The following is a 17,413-nucleotide window of genomic DNA, read 5'->3' on the forward strand; positions in this document are numbered from 1 at the left end:
CTCCAATATGTTGTTGTAGTGGGAACAGGAGCTGTGGGAGGCTCGTGGTGACGGAGCTCAAACAGAAGGGGCCAATACGCACTTTAGCTTTGGATTTCGGGGCGGGATAGACTTGTTAAATAAAGCCACTGTTTATGAAGAACCTTACATAGCAATCTCTGTGCTTCAATACCCATTCGCCACCTCGTATGTACAAAACAAGTGACGGGTGCTTTCCGATCAAGTGGGTATCGGCCATCGGGATCGATCCGCGTGTCTGGGGTTGATGTTGACTTGCCTCGGCTCTATCCGTGATGTGCGCTGTTTCATGCGGCTCACCGTGTTGCACGATATGCTGGCAGGCTGATTTAGAAACAACCGAGTCCGAATTGGACCTCGCGGCCGTTGTCACGATTGGAAACAGTCCATGGTCTAGCCAGGCATGTTGCAATCATGGCAAGATGTCAATTACTTCAAATCGGCCTAGAAGCTACCATGATATGCATCCGTTCAGGCATAGCTTGCCATTCGTGTCGCAATGGATGCCGTAAAAGCCGCCATGACGAACCCGAAATACTGTCATGTGGACAATACCATGTAGAAAAATCCTCGGCAGAACCAACTATTCGTATCATTACGAGTTAGGCTTTCCCCACCATTGTATCGCATGGGTTGTTATAAGTTAGTCCCTTCCAAGAAGCGGAGGGATTTTTATTTATTTATTTTTTTTCACAACAAAGTTTCATGGGAATATCGCATGTTCGGTATTCGGCATCATAAGCCACTCCAATTGGATGCAAGATGGTTGCATGGCGCCACAAGCGACCAGCCAAAAGGGAAGAACATCTTCACAGATGGTGTAGTATATACAAAAGGTCGAACTTCAAGTATTCCAAGTATTCGAGGAACCCCAAGGTAATTTATACAGCAGTGCTCAAAAGATACGAGATGGGAAGTCTCTGCCCTCTTCCCTCACTGCTGCACCTCAAATCTCGCAGTTATTGTCAGCCAGAGTCCAACCAGTAAGACGGTTAGCAATATCAGACACATAGCAAGCGGTACTGCCCATGGCCTTGTCAAGGTTGTTGTAGTCGATGAGGCCGCTGTTGTAGAGACGCGCCGCCGCGTAGAATGGCCGGGTGCCATTCTGGCCCGTGACGCCACGAGCCTCGTCGAGCAATTGCTGAAGACCGTCTCCGGACGACGTTCCGGCGACGCCGTCGCTGATCATTTGGGTGATTTGGCTGTCAGGGCAGGGGTTGGTATCGGCGCAGGTACCGTTGCCGTTGTGCGACTGCATGAGGCCCGGGTTCGTCACTCCGTTGCTGGTCGTGGGAGCTCGAACACAGCCTTTACTCTCTTGCATCACAACGGCCAGGATAAAACGGCAGTCGACGTCCGTCTGGCCTGCTACCTTCTGGATCGCAGACTCAATGGCGTCGATTTCGTCGCCCGAGTTGTCCGCGCCCCAGCCATTCCAGCCACAGGTCTTTTGCATGAGCTCGACGTTGACATTCCAGAGGTCCTCCCAAGAGGCCCACGCATCCTCGGAAGGCCAACCAGCTCCAGTAGAGCCGTCGCCGGTGTAAAGAGTGTAGCGGTCCATGTCGTCGGTAGCGCCGCGCTTGTGGTGGCCGTGGACGTGGGCGTGGTTGGTGTAAGCCGGTAGTCCTGCTACAACGGCGGCAAAGGAAACATAAGCGAGGGCAACTTGTCCAAACATTTTGACAGTGGGTATTGGGCTATGTTGAAAACGTGTTGAATAAGATATATACAGTGTACAGCGAATGGATTGAAACGAAGGTGTTGGCTGTGAAGCGGGAAGATGGCGTCGAGCCTGCTTGGTCGGTGAAGAAGAAGAGCAACATTGAAGACATTCCTGAGGATGTTTGCAACCATTATATAGGTGATTTGTGCAAAAAAGGGCTCACTACCCAATCTAACATGGGCTCTTACTCTGCTTTACATGGCTTACGCCAGCTGGGCACACCGTACCATTCTCTAGACGTGCGTAGTAACATGTACACGTACACACCTGATGTGATTCTTTGTTACGGCCAAGACAGATCCCAGTTCTCGGCTTCCAGCGAAGGTAGAACAGCTTCAGTCAGGGCGGTAGAGCCAGACATTGGCAAGCGAGACCACGACCTTGCGGTCCAATTGCATGCTATGTCTTGGCTGGAAACGGGAGGTGTGATTTTGGGATGGGATTTCTTATTATATGGGGGTCGTTTACATGCCATTGTTTCGAGCTTGGACGATTCGGGACATTTGGCCGGATGTTCAAAATTTACCAGACATGTTGAACCATATCGGCGCCGTTTGTGCAGAACAATTGCGGGTAGAGGGTAATTTTCCCTTTTTTTTAAATCGTCTTTTCTTTACACCAATGCAATGTCCCGAGTTCAGCTCATACACAACTTGTTGGCCATAACAAGACGTCACATCACTTGATTGAACCTCGACGCTCTCTCAGATCGTTGTCAACTCAATAGCATATGACCACAAACAATGCGCCCGGCCAGGCTCGCTCAGTCGCAGCTGGACCGTCACGTTTGCGTCAAGTCTTTCTTGGACTCAGACAAGGATCAACGACGGCAGCACAGCCAACGTTCCATTGCCCATGCCGTCCATGGCGCAAAGCCCCAGAGGCCGACATGGAAAGACTTGGCCTAATTACGCCGAACGAGGCCCATTTCATGCGTCCCGAATTCCAGGAACCAGCGGCCCCCCACAGAACGCCCTGAACCATGCCGCCATGGATGGTTTTATTGGACCAACAAGTCGTGGCAGTTGTTGTTTTCCGAGTTGGGCAATGATTGACGGTGCCTAGAAACGGCACACCCACCCGCCCTCAGTAGCATCAAATGGCTCCAGCAGTAGGAGTCAAGAACTAGTGGACCTGTAATCTCATGATGTTACTTGCCTAGTGGGAGGATAAAGGCTACATGTACTGGAGATTCTACGGTGGGAGTAGTAATTTCTTTACCCAAGGTGCTGGGTGCTTCCCTGTGTCAAGCGGCTGCCATTCATATTATCGTGGTGTAAAAACTGCCCAATGTACATGCACATACGAATTGACCGTTGACGGCCGACAAAAATCTCTCACAAAATGTCGTCAGGCTTCACAGTGACCCAATTCTTGTCCGCCCACACGGGCAAACCCTCGCGCTCCTGGGCGGCAGCAAAGTCCTTCTTCATCTTGTCGATCTGCTCCATGTACTTGTCCTTGCGGTTCACCCACAGGTGAATGCCACCACGGCCAACATCGACGCCCTGGAAAATCATGGGCCCGTCACTCACGGGCGTATCACCAGCGGCCAAGATGGGACGCTTCCAAGGGTCAATGTAGTCCAGAATAGCCGCCCACTTGCCCTCCTTCCACGTGGCCGGAGTCCAGAGGAAAGGCGTCATGACCAAGTCGAGGTTCTTGCTCTCGCTGTAGTCGCCCTCCTTGATCTGCTTCCGCGCCGAGGTGACGTTTCCGCTCTGGAGATCCTTCATCAGGAGGGTGACGCCAATGACGTTTTGGGGCTTCACGTTATACCCGTACTTGGGGTCCGAGGCGACCATGCGCACGAGTTCCTCCGAGGCGGCACTGACGACGTAGACCTCGATGCCGTTGGCCATGAGCCGATTGTACAGCTCAGCCTGGCCGCGGAAGACCTTGGGCGGGCTCACGGTGGAATTGGTCAGGACGCCCTCTTCGTAGTACTGCACGGGGATGGTGCCGTTGAAGGCCATGAGCTCGTCCACGTATGCTTTGAGCTGTCGCAGCGGCAGGCCGCCGAATACCTGCGCGGCAAAGGGGTAGCAGACGGCATCGTCGATTTCACACAGACGAAGGTAGTAGCTGTACAGGCTCTCGGTGTAGGAAGCAGTGTCTTGGAAGGGGACGATCTTCAGGGAAGGGTCGAGCTTGTCGCGCGACAAGACACCCTTGGCCTCGAGAAAGGGCAGCAGGGACTCTTCGAGATCGAAGCGGTAGCTGGTGTTGTCCATGTCGAAGACGGCATAGCGACCCTTGTGCGCATTGCGCGCAATCATTTGATTGAGGGCCTTGGCGGCCTCGGGCGGCCAATGGGCCAGGCGAGGCCCAGCCGGACATTTGATCTTTTGGTCGGCTGGCGCGGCATCAGCGAGGCCGGCGACGGCAGCGAGGCCAAAGACTGTCCAGGTGCTTCTCATGATGATGGTGGTGGTGGTGATGTCTGGTCGGGTGTGTTGCCCCGAGATCCAACCAATAACACTCTTGGTGTTTCCAACAGGCCAGTCTTGGTCTTTGATGATGTCCAGTTACTCAGCTCAAGTCGTGTAGGGCAAACGACATAGTGGGTGTATTTCAGCTGGGACGAAAGCAGTTGGCTGTGTTGACAGAGAGGAATGGAACGACGGAACGAAAACGATTTACGTGCCCGGGGGGAGCATCTCGCTATTTAAGTCAAACCGCATGCGTGCGTGTATGTATGTATTAACTCGTGTTGCACAAACGGGCTGACGGCGTCAAACTAATAGCCAGCAATAACTAATAATGCACGTTCAAGGTCGACAAGGGCCTTCCATCGCTTGCTGAAGCCATGTTGAAGTTCGCCCGAGCATCCATTTTTTTACGAATGGACAGGGAGGCACGGCATGAACAGCCAATCAGCCTCTTGGGCCAAGTGCTAGTTTGTGTCATTTTCGAAATGCTTGCATCTCAACACAATATCCAAGAGTGAGTGTCTCAACGGACAAGGCAAGGTGGAGAGGAGAGGAGCGCAAGGGACAAGGAAGCTGACTCCTCGGGGCTCCATCGCCCGCACAATTGCTTGCATACAATTGGCTCGTTTCTGCCGAGCGAGAAACCGACGTCATTGGGTGCCAGGGTATCCTTGGAGATCGCGTGGGAGAAGTCGTTGGTCTCTTGGCGGGAAACCACATCGTGGAGACGAGAGATAGGAAATCGCCGTCGACGGTACTAGGCCTTGAGCCCTCAGCACGGTCGCCCGGGCGATTGAGCAGCCGTACGTGACAATTACCTACTCAAGTACCTAGGTAGGTATGCATTGGTGGCGGCGGCTGGCGGCAAAGTCTCTCGTCGGCTCTGTCCGTGCGAGTGGTGGTTGGTGATGTTGTCGAAACCGCCTGCGTCAATTAATTTCAAAGTTCAACATTTAACCGTAAATATTCACTTGCCCCTGCGCATGGCCCGCCGAAAAGCCACAATTGGGTGGCCCTACCCTGCAGCAGCCTGCGCCTCCGTTTGACGAAAAGGGCAGCCAGCCAGCATTCCGAGGAACCATGGTCCATGGCAGATTTGAAATCAGCTTGCACATCTGAGCGTAAAGAATCCAATATCACTGCATGTAATTTATTTCAAACAAAATAATTGCCAACGTGGGCGCGCCTGCATCTGCTGCGCAGGGCGCATCCCAGCCACACGTGACACGAATGATGCTCCAACACTCCAGATGCACGTCAACGGTTCAAGTTACTCCGCACATGCATCACGTTGAAATATCGACGACAACGCCAGCCGCCAGCCGCCAGCCCTCACGCCCCGTGAATCCATCTCCCCATCCACACCTTATTCAGCTTCTTTGCCTCATCAACCATGCCGAGCTCCAGCAACAGCTGCACCGAACCCCGAACCGCCGAGTGCAACGACGAGCTAATCCACGCATGCGTCGGTGCCGTGTGCTCGCCAATAAAGATGGTGTTGTGCTCGGTGCGGTGATACGACGGAATGTACAGCCGATGCTGCTCAACATTGGGTCGACACCACGACGTCGCCGAGTGCTCGTCCTGCAGCCAGCAGAGCTTCTCATAGTCGCCCGTGTACAGACGCCGTGCCTCTTGGCCGTGCAGGCTGACAATGGCATCCAGCACCATGCCCACGTACTCCTCGTCCGGAAGGCTGACGAACCGATCGCTCCAGTCGCCTCCGCGGTACTGCGTAATAAGCCCCGGACGGCTCTCGTTCAGCCCATAGCTGGGATAGTACAGCGCTCCCATAGCCGCGCTCGCGGGTTGAGAGTAACCGCCAAAGATGGGCCGCTCGCCCTTCTCCCAGAACCGTTCCTTGAACAGCAGCGCCACCTTGCAGGCTGATTTGAACCGGAGGCCGTGCTCGCCCATGGCCCTGCTGAGCGTCGACGAGAATTTGGGCAGGTCCATCAGCCGCGTCATGGTAAATGGGAGCGTCATGATGGTGTAGTCGTACTCTTTGGATTCGTACGTGTGGTTCGCCGCGCTGGGATACCAGGAAAGCCGCGTCCGGAGGCCGCCTTTGCCGTCGCCGACAGACTCCAGCTTTCTGATCTTGCGGTTGAAAACCACCCTGTCCTGCACATGGGGCGTAAAGGCGTCGGACAGCCGGTTGAAGCCCCCGTCGACACACTTCCACTCCGTCTCGCCAAAGGCGCCGCGTCCGCCATCCTGTGCCAAGTTGGAGTTGTGCACCATCTCGTCCCAAAACACCTCATAGTCCGTGTCGGTGGCAATAGCATCTGTGACGTTCTCGCTGGCGTGAAACCGGTGCCGCATCATCCCTTGCTCGCTCCAATCGTCAAGATTCTCCTCCATTGCCTTCTCGTGTGCCCGCCAGATATCGCGCTGAATCTCACGCAGGCGCGTCTCATTCTTGAGTATGCCATTCATGGCACTCTTGGTGTCATTATACTCGGCGCTGTTCATTGGCGCCGGAGCCGCCAGCTTGGGGTTCGCCGCGATGTCTCCTCGGGTTGGAATCCTCCCATCGGGATGACGGCCGGTTCCTCTGGCAAGAAGCTCATTGGGATGGTGCTGCAGCCAAGGAATAAAGTCTACCTTCCACTTTGTGTCATTCTTGTTGAGTTTATTCAACCACTCTGCCAACTGAAAGGTCATGCGGTGGTCTGTGTATTCGTGTGTCGTGTTATCACTCCTGTACTTGACCGAATATGGCAGCCTCATGGGCCCCATTTCTGCCCATTCTTGCGTGCCACCGACATATTTTGTTCTGAAACGGCCGCCGATTCGATCGCTAGCTTCGATTATCTCCCAGTTATGCACACCAATACTGTCGAGCATGAGCCCGGTGGCGAGACCAGAGATGCCGGCCCCGACGATTGCGATTGTGACATTTGGGCGGCGCGCAATCGACGTTCCGTTGATGGCTGCTACATCTTCAAACCAGGCGCCTATGGCATCAAAGTTCTCTAGAAGCGCGGGCTTGTGTGACGAGCCATGGGTATGCTGTTGGTTGGCGGGATGACCAAGGACGGGCGTCAGTGTAAGTAGAGTCACGGCTGACGCGAGATGCCTGAAACTGGGTACCCTGAGCAACATTTTGCCTATGTCGTCGTTCCTTGGAACTAAACGACTTGGTTGAGATGGCGGTCTTGTCGGACTGGCATCATGTTGTGAATGAGCAGCCTGGCTCTTCAAGTCTGCTTATATATTTATTTGACTACAGATCTTGTTTAACCAACCACCACGCTGGATTACTGCCGTAATCACAAAACGAAATGATAGTACTGCTTGTCGGGTCCTCGGAGTTTGTTGGCGCATGCAATAAACGCGCATACATTCTTCAACGTCGTGCCATTCACCTTGATGGTTACGTTGCTGACAGCACAATTACATAGCCGAGACTTGCTGATGAGCCGCAGGACTACCCCAGACCGTTGTTGCACAATGATTCGCTCCTGTGTTGTACAAAGCTCGTCTGTGAAGGAGTTGACCGAAGCTGTTTTGTCAAATTGGCCTCTGGAGCAGCGGCTAGTTACAGTGTAGATGACGGCATTCATATTGATCGATATTGGCAAACAGTCATGTCAATCTGATAATGACACTTCTGATGGCTAAGAAGCGATGGAATCTCACTTGTCTTGTTCTAGACGTGTTTGAACAGCCACCTCGCTAATGCTCATGAATAATCACGCACCATCACCATGAAGTAGCTATGCGCAATTTCTTTCTGGGGCTTTGCAGAACATCAAGGTGCTTTTGTGTCTCTCAGGGTGTTCAGCTCTGTGGAGATTACCGTCCGGTCTTATCTTGCACGCACGATGTAACTGCGGTGAACGCATGGCACCATGGCTCTTCTTTTGATCAGCCCAAACAAGGTTTTTCATCCAAAGATTTTATATCTCAGTGTACGGGGTAGTATCAAAAATATCATGGTGTGAACGGGTGCACCCATTTCTCGTCTGATGTCATTCGTACATCGGCTGCTTCCCTGCAATTATTGATCCTTTGCAAGATTCTGTGACAAGAACCACGACCCAGCCATGTTGCGAGTACAGTGTTGGCAGTTGGTTGCGTTGGCAATGCTTTTGGCTGTGTCATCAACGAGCGAGGCTCACATTCGCATCACTGGCCTCACGCTGCAATTGAACAACGTACCGTATTATGTGCCGCCGCAGTCAATTGGTGTGATACCTCAGCCGGCAAACTCCTCCAAGGCACGCGACTTTGATCTTGTTCCCATCACAGTGGTGACGTCAAATCATGGAAAATTTGGACAAGATGAGCTTGAGAATACAACTACCGAATTTTCTGGCATTGATGACGTTTTCCAAGACGGATTCCTGCAGGGTGCGCCCACCATTTGCAAAACAAAAAAGAAAGAGAAAAAAAAGGCACAAACTAAGAAAAATCCCGGCTAATGGAATCTATAGGCATCTACATCCAGAGTACGACGAGGGAAGGGAGCCGTTTTTGCGACGCCGTCCTGAGGAACTGCGTTGATGTGCATGCTTCTACCTTGGATGACAGCAGTCCCAGCATTCCCGACGGACCGTACTTTATGTCAAGCTCGGGGTCTATATTCCAGGCATACCGGCTGTATTCCGATACACAGGGATCATTCAGCGAAACCACGGTGCGGGACGGCAACGGGGGTTTCACAGTCCTCCCGGCGAATATTCCCGGGCAATCGCTAGCTGTTGCCGTCCCATCCCGGTTATACTTCCAACGCACGACCGAGAAGCCACTGGCTGGTGTGCGTCTCGGGGTCAAGGACATATATGATTTGAAAGGAGTCAAGACGTCGAATGGTAACCGGGCTTGGTATAACCACTATGCGGCCGCAGACGCAACCGCCCCGGCGGTGCAGAACCTCATTGATGCGGGTGCCATTGTCGTGGGAAAAATGAAGACGAGCCAGTTTGCCAATGGGGAGACGGCAACTGCCGACTGGGTAGATTACCACTCGCCATTTAATCCCAGAGGGGACGGCTATCAAGATGGGTCGTCGTCGTCTACAGGACCGGCTTCCGGAGAAGGTCTGCCAGACGCCCGTTATTAATGATTGACTGGTTGTGTTTTCACTGACAGCACATGTAGCTTCATACCCGTGGCTAGATATTACACTCGGCTCCGACACTGGTGGCAGCATAAGGAGCCCAAGCCAAGCTCAAGGACTATACGGAAACAGGCCATGTGAGTAGTATTTAGGAGAAACAAGGCAGACGGTTACAAACTAACGACGAGCTGCAGCTCATGGGTTAGTCTCCATGAAGCGTGTTATGCCGCTCGCACCAGAGTACGACACGGCCGGAATCTTTGCAAGAGACCCTCGTCTCTGGGCTGCTACGGCGCAAGCGCTCTACCTCGACAACATTACCCTGACGAGCAGGTACCCAAGCTCGGTGCTCGCCGTCGGCTTCCCAACCAACTCGTCCACCAGATACGACGCCTTGCTGAGCAATTTCCTCCAAAACCTGACTCGTTTCCTGTCCGCCAGCGTAACGCCGTACAATGTCGAAGAGTCGTGGAAAGCAGACATGCCACACGAGCCACCCCTCCCGACCCTGCTCAACAACACATACGAGCTCCTGACGGCAAAGCAGCAGGCAAAGCTCGTCCGGGACGTATTCGTGCCCGACTACGCGCGCGTCCACGACGGCCGCCTCCCGCACGTGGACCCGAGCCCGCTGCAGAGATGGGCCCTGGGAGACTCGGATCCCAGCACGACGGAGCACGTCGTGGCCGCCAAGACCAAGTTCATGGACTGGTTCAACGCGAAGCAGCTGCCGCGCGACGCGGCCACGTGCTCCCGCCACATCCTCGTCTACGTGCCGCGACGGCCGGCGCCCAAGTACCGCGACACGTACCTCGGCGGGCCGTCGCGGCCGTTTCCCTTTTCCGTGACGCGTCTCTCGGTCTACAGCGGCGCGCCGGACGTGGTGCTGCCCATTGGAGAGGTGGCCTACGAGTCGGCGGTGACGGGGCGCGCCGAGGTGCTGCCCGTGTCGGTGGACGTCATGGCCGCCCGGGGGTGCGACGGCGTCCTCTTCTCCCTCGTGCGGGATCTACATGCCGCGGGGTTTTTGGCCGCGGTCAAGACGGGGAGGAGCATCGTGGACGGTGGGCAGATTCTTTACTAAGAGAATACGTTCGCTAGAGTTCATGTACATAGATTCAATGTTTCCTCATCATGATGGTACAAGTAGATTATTTGCACCGCGTCGTGTCTCGTCACGAGCCGTGGCTTACATGCTTGGGTGCGTTACCCTTTTTTTTTTTTCCTTTTCTCGTGAAGTTTCTTTTGCTTCCCGCTCCCCCGGCGGTGTCACGGCCTACTCGGCGAAATGGAGGCGGAGCTTGACCCCGTCGGCCGGGCAGTTGGTCAGGGTGAGGCCGTGCTTGACGGGGCCCGCGGCCGAGCCGTCGAGGACGTCGATGCGCTGGAGCATGCGGACCAGGACGTAGGCGATTTCCGTGAGGGCAAACTGCTGGCCGATGCAGATCCGGGGCCCGCCGTTGAAGGGGAGGTAGTCCCAGCCGGGCTTGCGCGATTCCCAGCGCTCCGGCTTGAACACCTCGCAGTCGTCTCCCCACAGGTCCTTGCGGCGGTGCATGATGAAGACCTGCGAGAAGGGAAGCGTCAATGTAAGTACAGGACAAGGGACAAGGGACAAGGGGCAGTAGGGTCAACATGTCTGGACATGAACTTACAGAGTAGCCGACGTCGGTCCCCTTGGGCACAAAGATGGGCGAGCGGCCGTCGTCGCCGCCGCCGGTGGGCAGCGTCGTGTCGGTCAGGGCGGTGCGCACATTCATGGGCACGACGGGGTACAGCCGCAGGGCCTCGTTGATGCACCACTGCAGGTACTGGCAGCTCTTCATGCGCTCAAAGCTGATGTCGCGCGGGCTGTCGTAGGTGCCGAACTCGTCGACGACAATCTGCCGCAGCCGCTTGTAGATGGGCTCGTAGCGCTTGTCGGCCAGCGTGTGGAAGAACCAGCCCAGCAGCGAGGCCGTCGTGTCGCGGCCGGCCAGCAGGATGTTCAGGAGCTGGGAGCGCAGCTCGGCCGGGTCCTGCGTCTGCTCGGCCAGCGCGTGCAAAAAGACGTAGTGGTCCGACGACGCCTGCTGCTTCTCGCCCGGCCGGTTGCTCATGGCCTTTTGCACAAAGTAGTCGACAAACTTGTGGACGCGCTCGACCATGCGGTGGAACTCGGGCGTGTGCATGAGCCAGTAGTTGTGGCCGAGGCGCGCGGCAATGGCCAGGATGTACTGCGAGCGGTCGAAGGCGTAGGCGAAGCTGTCGTCGTCCTTGCCGCTGTTGGTGATGTCGGTCTGCTGGTCCAGCTGGCTGTTGACGCTCTCGCCAAACAGGAACTCGGTGGCCGAGTCGAGCGTCAGCCGGAAGAAGAGGACTTGCAGGTCGACGGTGCCGGTCCAGCCATCGCTCCCCAGGTGCCGGTTCAGCACCGTCATCATGTTCTGGACGTGCGCTTCTTCGAGGTCCAGGTCGCTGACCTGGCTGCGGACGAACTGGGGGCGCAGGAGGGCGCGCGAGTGCTCCCATTGCTTGCCGTTGGCGGCGAACTAGACGGCAAGACGAGAGTCAGCGTTGAACCGTCAAGACAAGACGAGTGGACTTGAGACTTACAATGCCGTTGCCGAGGAGCGGTCTGAAGTTGTCGGTGCGGTTCACGCCCAGGCCAAAGTCTTTAAACTTGAGCGCCAGCATGGCCTGGATGTTTTGCGGATCCGACGTGAAGATGATCTTCTTGAAGAATGGCGTCACGAGGCTCGTCGTGCCGACCTGGCGGCCCTCGCGCTCGTTGAGCTTCTCAAACTGCTCCTGGACAAACTGGGGGAAGCGCTTCTCCTTGGAGGCCTTTGCGCCGCGGTACATGGCCACGATGCCGCTGGGCTCCGTCGACGGCGCCTGGATGGGCGGCTTGCACCCGAGCTTCTTGGCCATGGCCCGGTGACGCTGCCTCGTCTGCACGGCGTTGATGAGCATGACGACGACGGCGGCCCCGAGGGCAATGCCGACCAGGACGGTGACTTGCATGGCTGTGAGCCTGTGAGTTGGCACTCAGGTTGGGAGTCTTGGGACAGTCTGCTTCTTCTTGCCTACGAGCTGTCAAGTTGGTACATGTAACTTGACATTGAATGCTTTTACGAGAAGCAGCCAGACGAGGGGGGACGGCCAATGTGACGACTGCTGGCTGGGGCCCTTGTTCTATTGTAGTTTTTGGGATCCCATGCGGAGCGTCGGGAGAACTGACGACGCCAGTCTCCAGACATGGTCATTCGAGGCCGTGTTTCTGCCGTTTCCTGAACCCACAGAACCCATCGGCGCTGGACCACCGGGGTTGCGGGCTCCTGTCCCCGAGTTGCTTGCTGTATAAACCCCTGACGTCTGAAAGCCCCGTCTCCAAATGTTAGCGCAGGGCCCCATAGACTCATCATTCCGTTACCCCGACCAGTCTGACTTGACGGCACGGCCTCGGAGTGCTCGGGCGTCATTGCGCCGTTCCCGTGCCCCTGTTTTGAGTTTAGAGTTCAATGTTGCTGTCGTCGCCCGGATGACGAGGTCTAAACTCAGTCGTCGTGACTCGTCAACCCTCTCATGATGCACGGAAATAGAACCTAGGCCACCCCCGCATTGTCGCCGCATGGGAAAACCCAACCCAGGCACGACGTTCCCATGTGGTCTGGCCGATGACAATTCGCGGGCCTGTGAGTCGGTGCGTCGGGAGATGAGCATGGCGTCAAAATCACATGCCAATCACCCACCAAGCTACCAGACCAGACACGACATCACATCATACCCCCTACTATTGTCAATTGATTACTAACTTGGCTCTTCTAGTAAGTTATTGTGGGTTAGAGCGCAATAGACCCCAATGACTCACTCTTCAAATGTTGCTTCTTCACGTCCAGGTTGCCGCACAGGTGAAGCGATGCCGACCGCCGCTTGGGTAGTCACACCGACGTCATATTGATGTATTGAGGCGCCTTTTCTTCGTCGCTGCCCCTGTAATGCCCAACCGTCTTGCCATAATTGCCATTATTCATGGTACGGTACAAATGTCCATCCAGTCACGGTCTGTTCAAACTCCGTTCGGTTCTTCACCCACTGGGAGCATGTCGACTTCCTTGCCTGCATCTGCTTTAAGAGCTTCCCCCAGCCGGTAGCTCGCTGGCCTCTCCCAATCCCAATATGGCTCGCCCATCTGGACCAGCTCTTTCCGGATCAAAACTGGAACAGGCTCCATCTCCTTTCCAGTAACTTCCCCATTGGGGCCATAATTCAGCACTGGCCCTAATGGGGGCTTGGGCATCCACGGCCACCGTACCCACGTATCCCTAGGTTTAAACTCCTTGCTCTTTCTGTTTATGACCCACATCCAAGGCACTCCGAAATGCTTGAACATCACTGTCCAGCTTCACCTTAGGGTGTTTTAGCCACTCCATTTGTAGGAGTGCTTCGGCATTTTGTTGCTCGTGAGGAAGCTCACGAAAATGCTCATCTAGAGTGATAATCTCGTACAACGTAAAAATTACACCCTTGATATCATCCCGATGAGGCGTATAGTGCTTGTCAATCATGATTGAGTAGTTAAAGTCAAAGATTCGAAGATTATCTTCTTCTTCATCAATCACTATATTCCGCGGTGCGATGTCCTGATGCATGATGCCGTACTGGTAGTTGAGGTCATCTACCACAGACAAGAGCTGGTAAAACCACTGAAGACGAAAGGGCCTAGTTGTAGCGTTGTTGTCTTTGAGTGTACCGCCAGGGATGAATAAAGTGGTGAACCCGACAATCCCACCAGTTGCATTAAGCACGACAGAATCGAACGGGACAATATGTGGGTGATCCCGAGGTAAGCGGCTCCAACTATTCAGTTCATACCAAGTTCGAAACATGCCATTCTCCATAAACCAGTACTTGAACACGGCGGATATTTTCGTGTTACCAATACACGGGGTTCCTTGGTATGATACTAGATCGACTTGAGGCGCTAGTCGGTCCAGCTCGGTCAGGCTTTTTAAGGAGACTGTCTTGATAGGAAATGGAAGCTCCAAGGCAGCCACTGGATGGCAGTTGACATACCAGGTCACGTCGTCTTCCTGGTTCGTAGACATGGTAATAGGCCCATCTGGTTCTGAGAAGTAAATTCCGTAAACGCCATCGCCCAGTTGGTTAACATGTTTTTGGAGCTGGGCCATGCAAATATCCTCTGTATCCTCGACATGTTCAACTGGAGCTGGCGGAGCATATGTGACGGAGAAATGCCTTCGCTGGTCTAGATCGGTAATATGCCACGTGTACGGGCCGCCAGTGAGCAAGTTGCCCGACCCTGCCCAAAGCCGCTCTTTGGGCTCGATCATGTTTTGGGTGTTGACAGACAGGAAGAGAAGAGAAGAAATAATTAGACGGCTGAGATGAAACAGAGTCTAGGTCGTGGGGCAGGTCCCCACATTCAATGTTGGCAAGCACGATTTACATGTAATGTTGCTTACCCTACGACAACATTGAACGACTTGATTTCGTTGTCATGGACCTAGTAAAAGGACGCACTTGTCAACTATCCTTGTGGTATGTATTCACTAGCAAGTTGCAGCGTTATTGGATACTCTCTGTATCGTCTATTGTAGCTACAAAGCCGCGTAAAGAACCTCCGCCCTGTCACGACTCACAAGCATGCATCGTCCACCCATGGCCAGTCACTTGTGAATCATCGTTTCTTGGACTGAAACTGCACCCCCGTTGGCCAGGAATTACCTACTCCTGCCTCCAATGTTCCGTGGGCCACCAGGCCCGTCCTCTAAGCCATTTCGCCGCGGAACATCTTCTCTCCATCGCCAGTGAGTACGCATGTGAGACGTTGCGTTGTCGGCATTGTTAAACACATCGGCCGCGTGCTGCGTCAAGACCACGTCAGTAACATGCCAGCTCTCCGGAACGGGTAGGCCTACGTCTCCAAGAACCGGCATGAATTTGGCACCATGTCCGCTGCCGCCGGTGCACACAAACACGGAATTCTCGGCGTAATCGGGCACATAATCAATCTGTCGAGCCTATTAGCCACGCTTACTACACGCCTCCTGGCATCTTGAGCAACTGACAACAAACGAGTTGTCCAGGGAGTCAGTGTACCAGCACAACTTGGTCGTGTCAAAGTCGGCCTTGTCAAACTCTGGCAGGAAGATGGACACAAAGGTCCTGATTGCTTCCTCGGCTTGTGGCGGAACGGCCTTGCAGTCGTCATACGGTAGAGGAATCGACCATTGACCGTCTTGCGTAAAAGGGACCCCGTCGGGCGCCTTTTCAAAATTGGTAAACTACATAATGTCAATAGTTTCAGCAACGTATTCGGCTGATGGACCGTCGGGTTGCACGCCACCTTTACACCACGATACCCCATCTTGATAATACCATCAGAGGTTCTTGGAAACACGTATATACTCCCAGTGTCCTTTCCGTCTTTGGCGCGAGGAGCGCTTTTCCAGGTGATGACGGGAAACTTCTCGGGAGAATACTTGTCCCAAAGGGCTTTGTTTTCAGGGTCGATCTTGAACGTCACCAAGCTGCCGGCGGCGGACTCTAGATGGTAAGAGAGCTTTGATAAGAGCTGCGTCGAGAACGAGCCCGCTGCAGTCGGTTATTAGGTTTTTGACCGAGATCAGGCAGGAAAAAGAAAAGACAGAAAAAAAAGAGCAAGAGAAAAAAGTTTTCGACTTGCCTGCAATGGCGACTACATCTGCCTCGTGAGCTTTGCCATCTTTTGTTTTTAACCCAACAACCTTGGGTTTGGATCCGTCCACGGTGCTTGTTTTCTCAATAAAGGATACAAAGGCCCCCTCCTCTGGGCCAAATACAAACTTGACACCCGCACTCACAGCCAGCTTGTAGAAATGGTAGCAGGCGGCGCTGCATCTCGTCAGGCCCCCGAGGGAGTCGAGCACAGCGTCAAAGGTCTCGTGATGCGCGCCGCCTGGAATTTCAAAATCAAGAAGCTTCCCCTCCCAGCCAAGCCTTGCAGCACGTTCCCGATCACGGGCATTGCTCTTGACAAATTGGGTGTCTCGGAAGCCGTCCCGTTGCATGTTGGCGAGCGTTTCCTTCTCCAAGGCGGCCAACTCGTGGGAAGGCTGGACACGAAGCATTCCGCATTCCACAAAGAGTGCGTCACCCAGGCCTTGATTGATTCGTAGCCACGCCTCTCGACTCTCCATGGCCAATCTTTGATAATGCAGCTTCTTGCCATAGGAAGCCCGGAACTACTTGATCAGCAACCCCGTCGTGACTTTGCATGTCGTGGTCTGGTCTGCCACTTACTATTTTGTTGACGTCTACCGAAGCTGCCTGGACCTTGTCGTCTTCATCCGGCTCATATTTGTTCTTGTCGTACTGGTAGCGCTCAAAGACGGTGACACTGTGGCCTTTGGCCGTGGGCTATGAGTGTGGTTGCATCACAACATGCGCTGAAGGCCAATGACATACCGCTTTTCTGCAAGCCAATGGCCAGAGACAGGCCGAATATGCCAGCTATGGGGGTGGTCAGAGAAGAGAAGGATCTGTCTCACACCTTTGCAAAGGGGGCTCATACCACCGACTACTGCGACGCGCTTCTGCTTCTGCGCCATGTTGTGTGGTCTGTGTGCACTCTGCAATACGAGATCCGGGCGGTTTCCGCGGCTTCTTTCTTTGTTGAGAGAGAGAGGGAACTGGAGCACGCTTATCAAACGCTGCTTATAGCTAGGGACTGGATTGCTGATCGGAGATATGTCCTGTCAAAAGAACCCCCGACACGGCCCCATCTAGCCCGGATGTTGGACGTGAATGCGCGAGGCAAATTTGCTCATCGACACCTTGATAGACAAGTTTTGGGCAGTCTCCGGGCCAATAGACGAACATGGCTGCCTGATTAGCTTCGATTTATACATGATACGCCACCTTGATGTCGCATCTAGCTGTTCAATCTCGCTCCACCACCGGGAAGCCGAACGAATCGGTTTTGTCTCATTTTCTGACCTGGGTTGTACAGCTGCAAGCCTGTCACATTGTCAACGGAGATCAAAGACCTGAACACTGATTTTTTTTTCCCTCGCCGTTTTCGCCAAAGGCAAAGGAACAGGCTATAAAGCCGATGATTGCAAACAAACTGGACAGGCTGGTGCCGTGGGCGATTTTGATCTCAGCATACCAAGGCAACAA

General features: G+C 54.3%; 7 protein-coding genes across 7 annotated transcripts; 1 reads left to right on the top strand and 6 right to left on the bottom strand.

Annotated features, from left to right (window-relative positions):
* Window positions 1-964: 964 nt before the first annotated feature.
* On the bottom strand, window positions 965-1,702 carry MAA_06630 (glycoside hydrolase; the record flags this gene model as incomplete). Its single annotated transcript, XM_007824628.1, has 1 exon — window positions 965-1,702. One exon carries the CDS (start codon window positions 1,700-1,702, stop codon window positions 965-967), a length of 738 nt encoding a protein of 245 aa, XP_007822819.1.
* A 1,382-nt stretch (window positions 1,703-3,084) lies between these two features.
* MAA_06631 (phosphorylcholine phosphatase) lies at window positions 3,085-4,167 on the bottom strand (the record flags this gene model as incomplete). The annotated part of the gene is made up of 1 exon (XM_007824629.1): window positions 3,085-4,167. One exon carries the CDS (start codon window positions 4,165-4,167, stop codon window positions 3,085-3,087), a length of 1,083 nt encoding a protein of 360 aa, XP_007822820.1.
* Window positions 4,168-5,511: 1,344 nt separating this feature from the next.
* On the bottom strand, window positions 5,512-7,287 carry MAA_06632 (L-amino acid oxidase; the record flags this gene model as incomplete). Its single annotated transcript, XM_007824630.1, has 1 exon — window positions 5,512-7,287. One exon carries the CDS (start codon window positions 7,285-7,287, stop codon window positions 5,512-5,514), a length of 1,776 nt encoding a protein of 591 aa, XP_007822821.1.
* Window positions 7,288-8,270: 983 nt separating this feature from the next.
* On the top strand, window positions 8,271-10,331 carry MAA_06633 (glutamyl-tRNA(Gln) amidotransferase; the record flags this gene model as incomplete). The annotated part of the gene is made up of 4 exons (XM_007824631.1): window positions 8,271-8,538; window positions 8,622-9,227; window positions 9,289-9,384; window positions 9,442-10,331. The coding sequence occupies 4 exons, from the start codon at window positions 8,271-8,273 to the stop codon at window positions 10,329-10,331; spliced, it is 1,860 nt and encodes a 619-aa protein (XP_007822822.1).
* Window positions 10,332-10,523: 192 nt separating this feature from the next.
* Window positions 10,524-12,253, bottom strand: MAA_06634 (Cytochrome P450 CYP52X2; the record flags this gene model as incomplete). The annotated part of the gene is made up of 3 exons (XM_007824632.1): window positions 10,524-10,814; window positions 10,903-11,778; window positions 11,843-12,253. The coding sequence occupies 3 exons, from the start codon at window positions 12,251-12,253 to the stop codon at window positions 10,524-10,526; spliced, it is 1,578 nt and encodes a 525-aa protein (XP_007822823.1).
* A 1,307-nt stretch (window positions 12,254-13,560) lies between these two features.
* MAA_11613 (uncharacterized protein) lies at window positions 13,561-14,583 on the bottom strand (the record flags this gene model as incomplete). Its single annotated transcript, XM_011412528.1, has 1 exon — window positions 13,561-14,583. One exon carries the CDS (start codon window positions 14,581-14,583, stop codon window positions 13,561-13,563), a length of 1,023 nt encoding a protein of 340 aa, XP_011410830.1.
* Window positions 14,584-14,973: 390 nt separating this feature from the next.
* MAA_11614 (phosphotransferase) lies at window positions 14,974-16,842 on the bottom strand (the record flags this gene model as incomplete). Its single annotated transcript, XM_011412529.1, has 7 exons — window positions 14,974-15,264; window positions 15,322-15,537; window positions 15,600-15,827; window positions 15,955-16,476; window positions 16,535-16,651; window positions 16,700-16,744; window positions 16,783-16,842. The coding sequence occupies 7 exons, from the start codon at window positions 16,840-16,842 to the stop codon at window positions 14,974-14,976; spliced, it is 1,479 nt and encodes a 492-aa protein (XP_011410831.1).
* Between the last annotated feature and the right edge of the window lie 571 nt (window positions 16,843-17,413).

The sequence above is a fragment of the Metarhizium robertsii genome (assembly GCF_000187425.2).
Source record: "Metarhizium robertsii ARSEF 23 chromosome Unknown MAA_Scf_11, whole genome shotgun sequence".
Taxonomy (NCBI): domain Eukaryota; kingdom Fungi; phylum Ascomycota; class Sordariomycetes; order Hypocreales; family Clavicipitaceae; genus Metarhizium; species Metarhizium robertsii.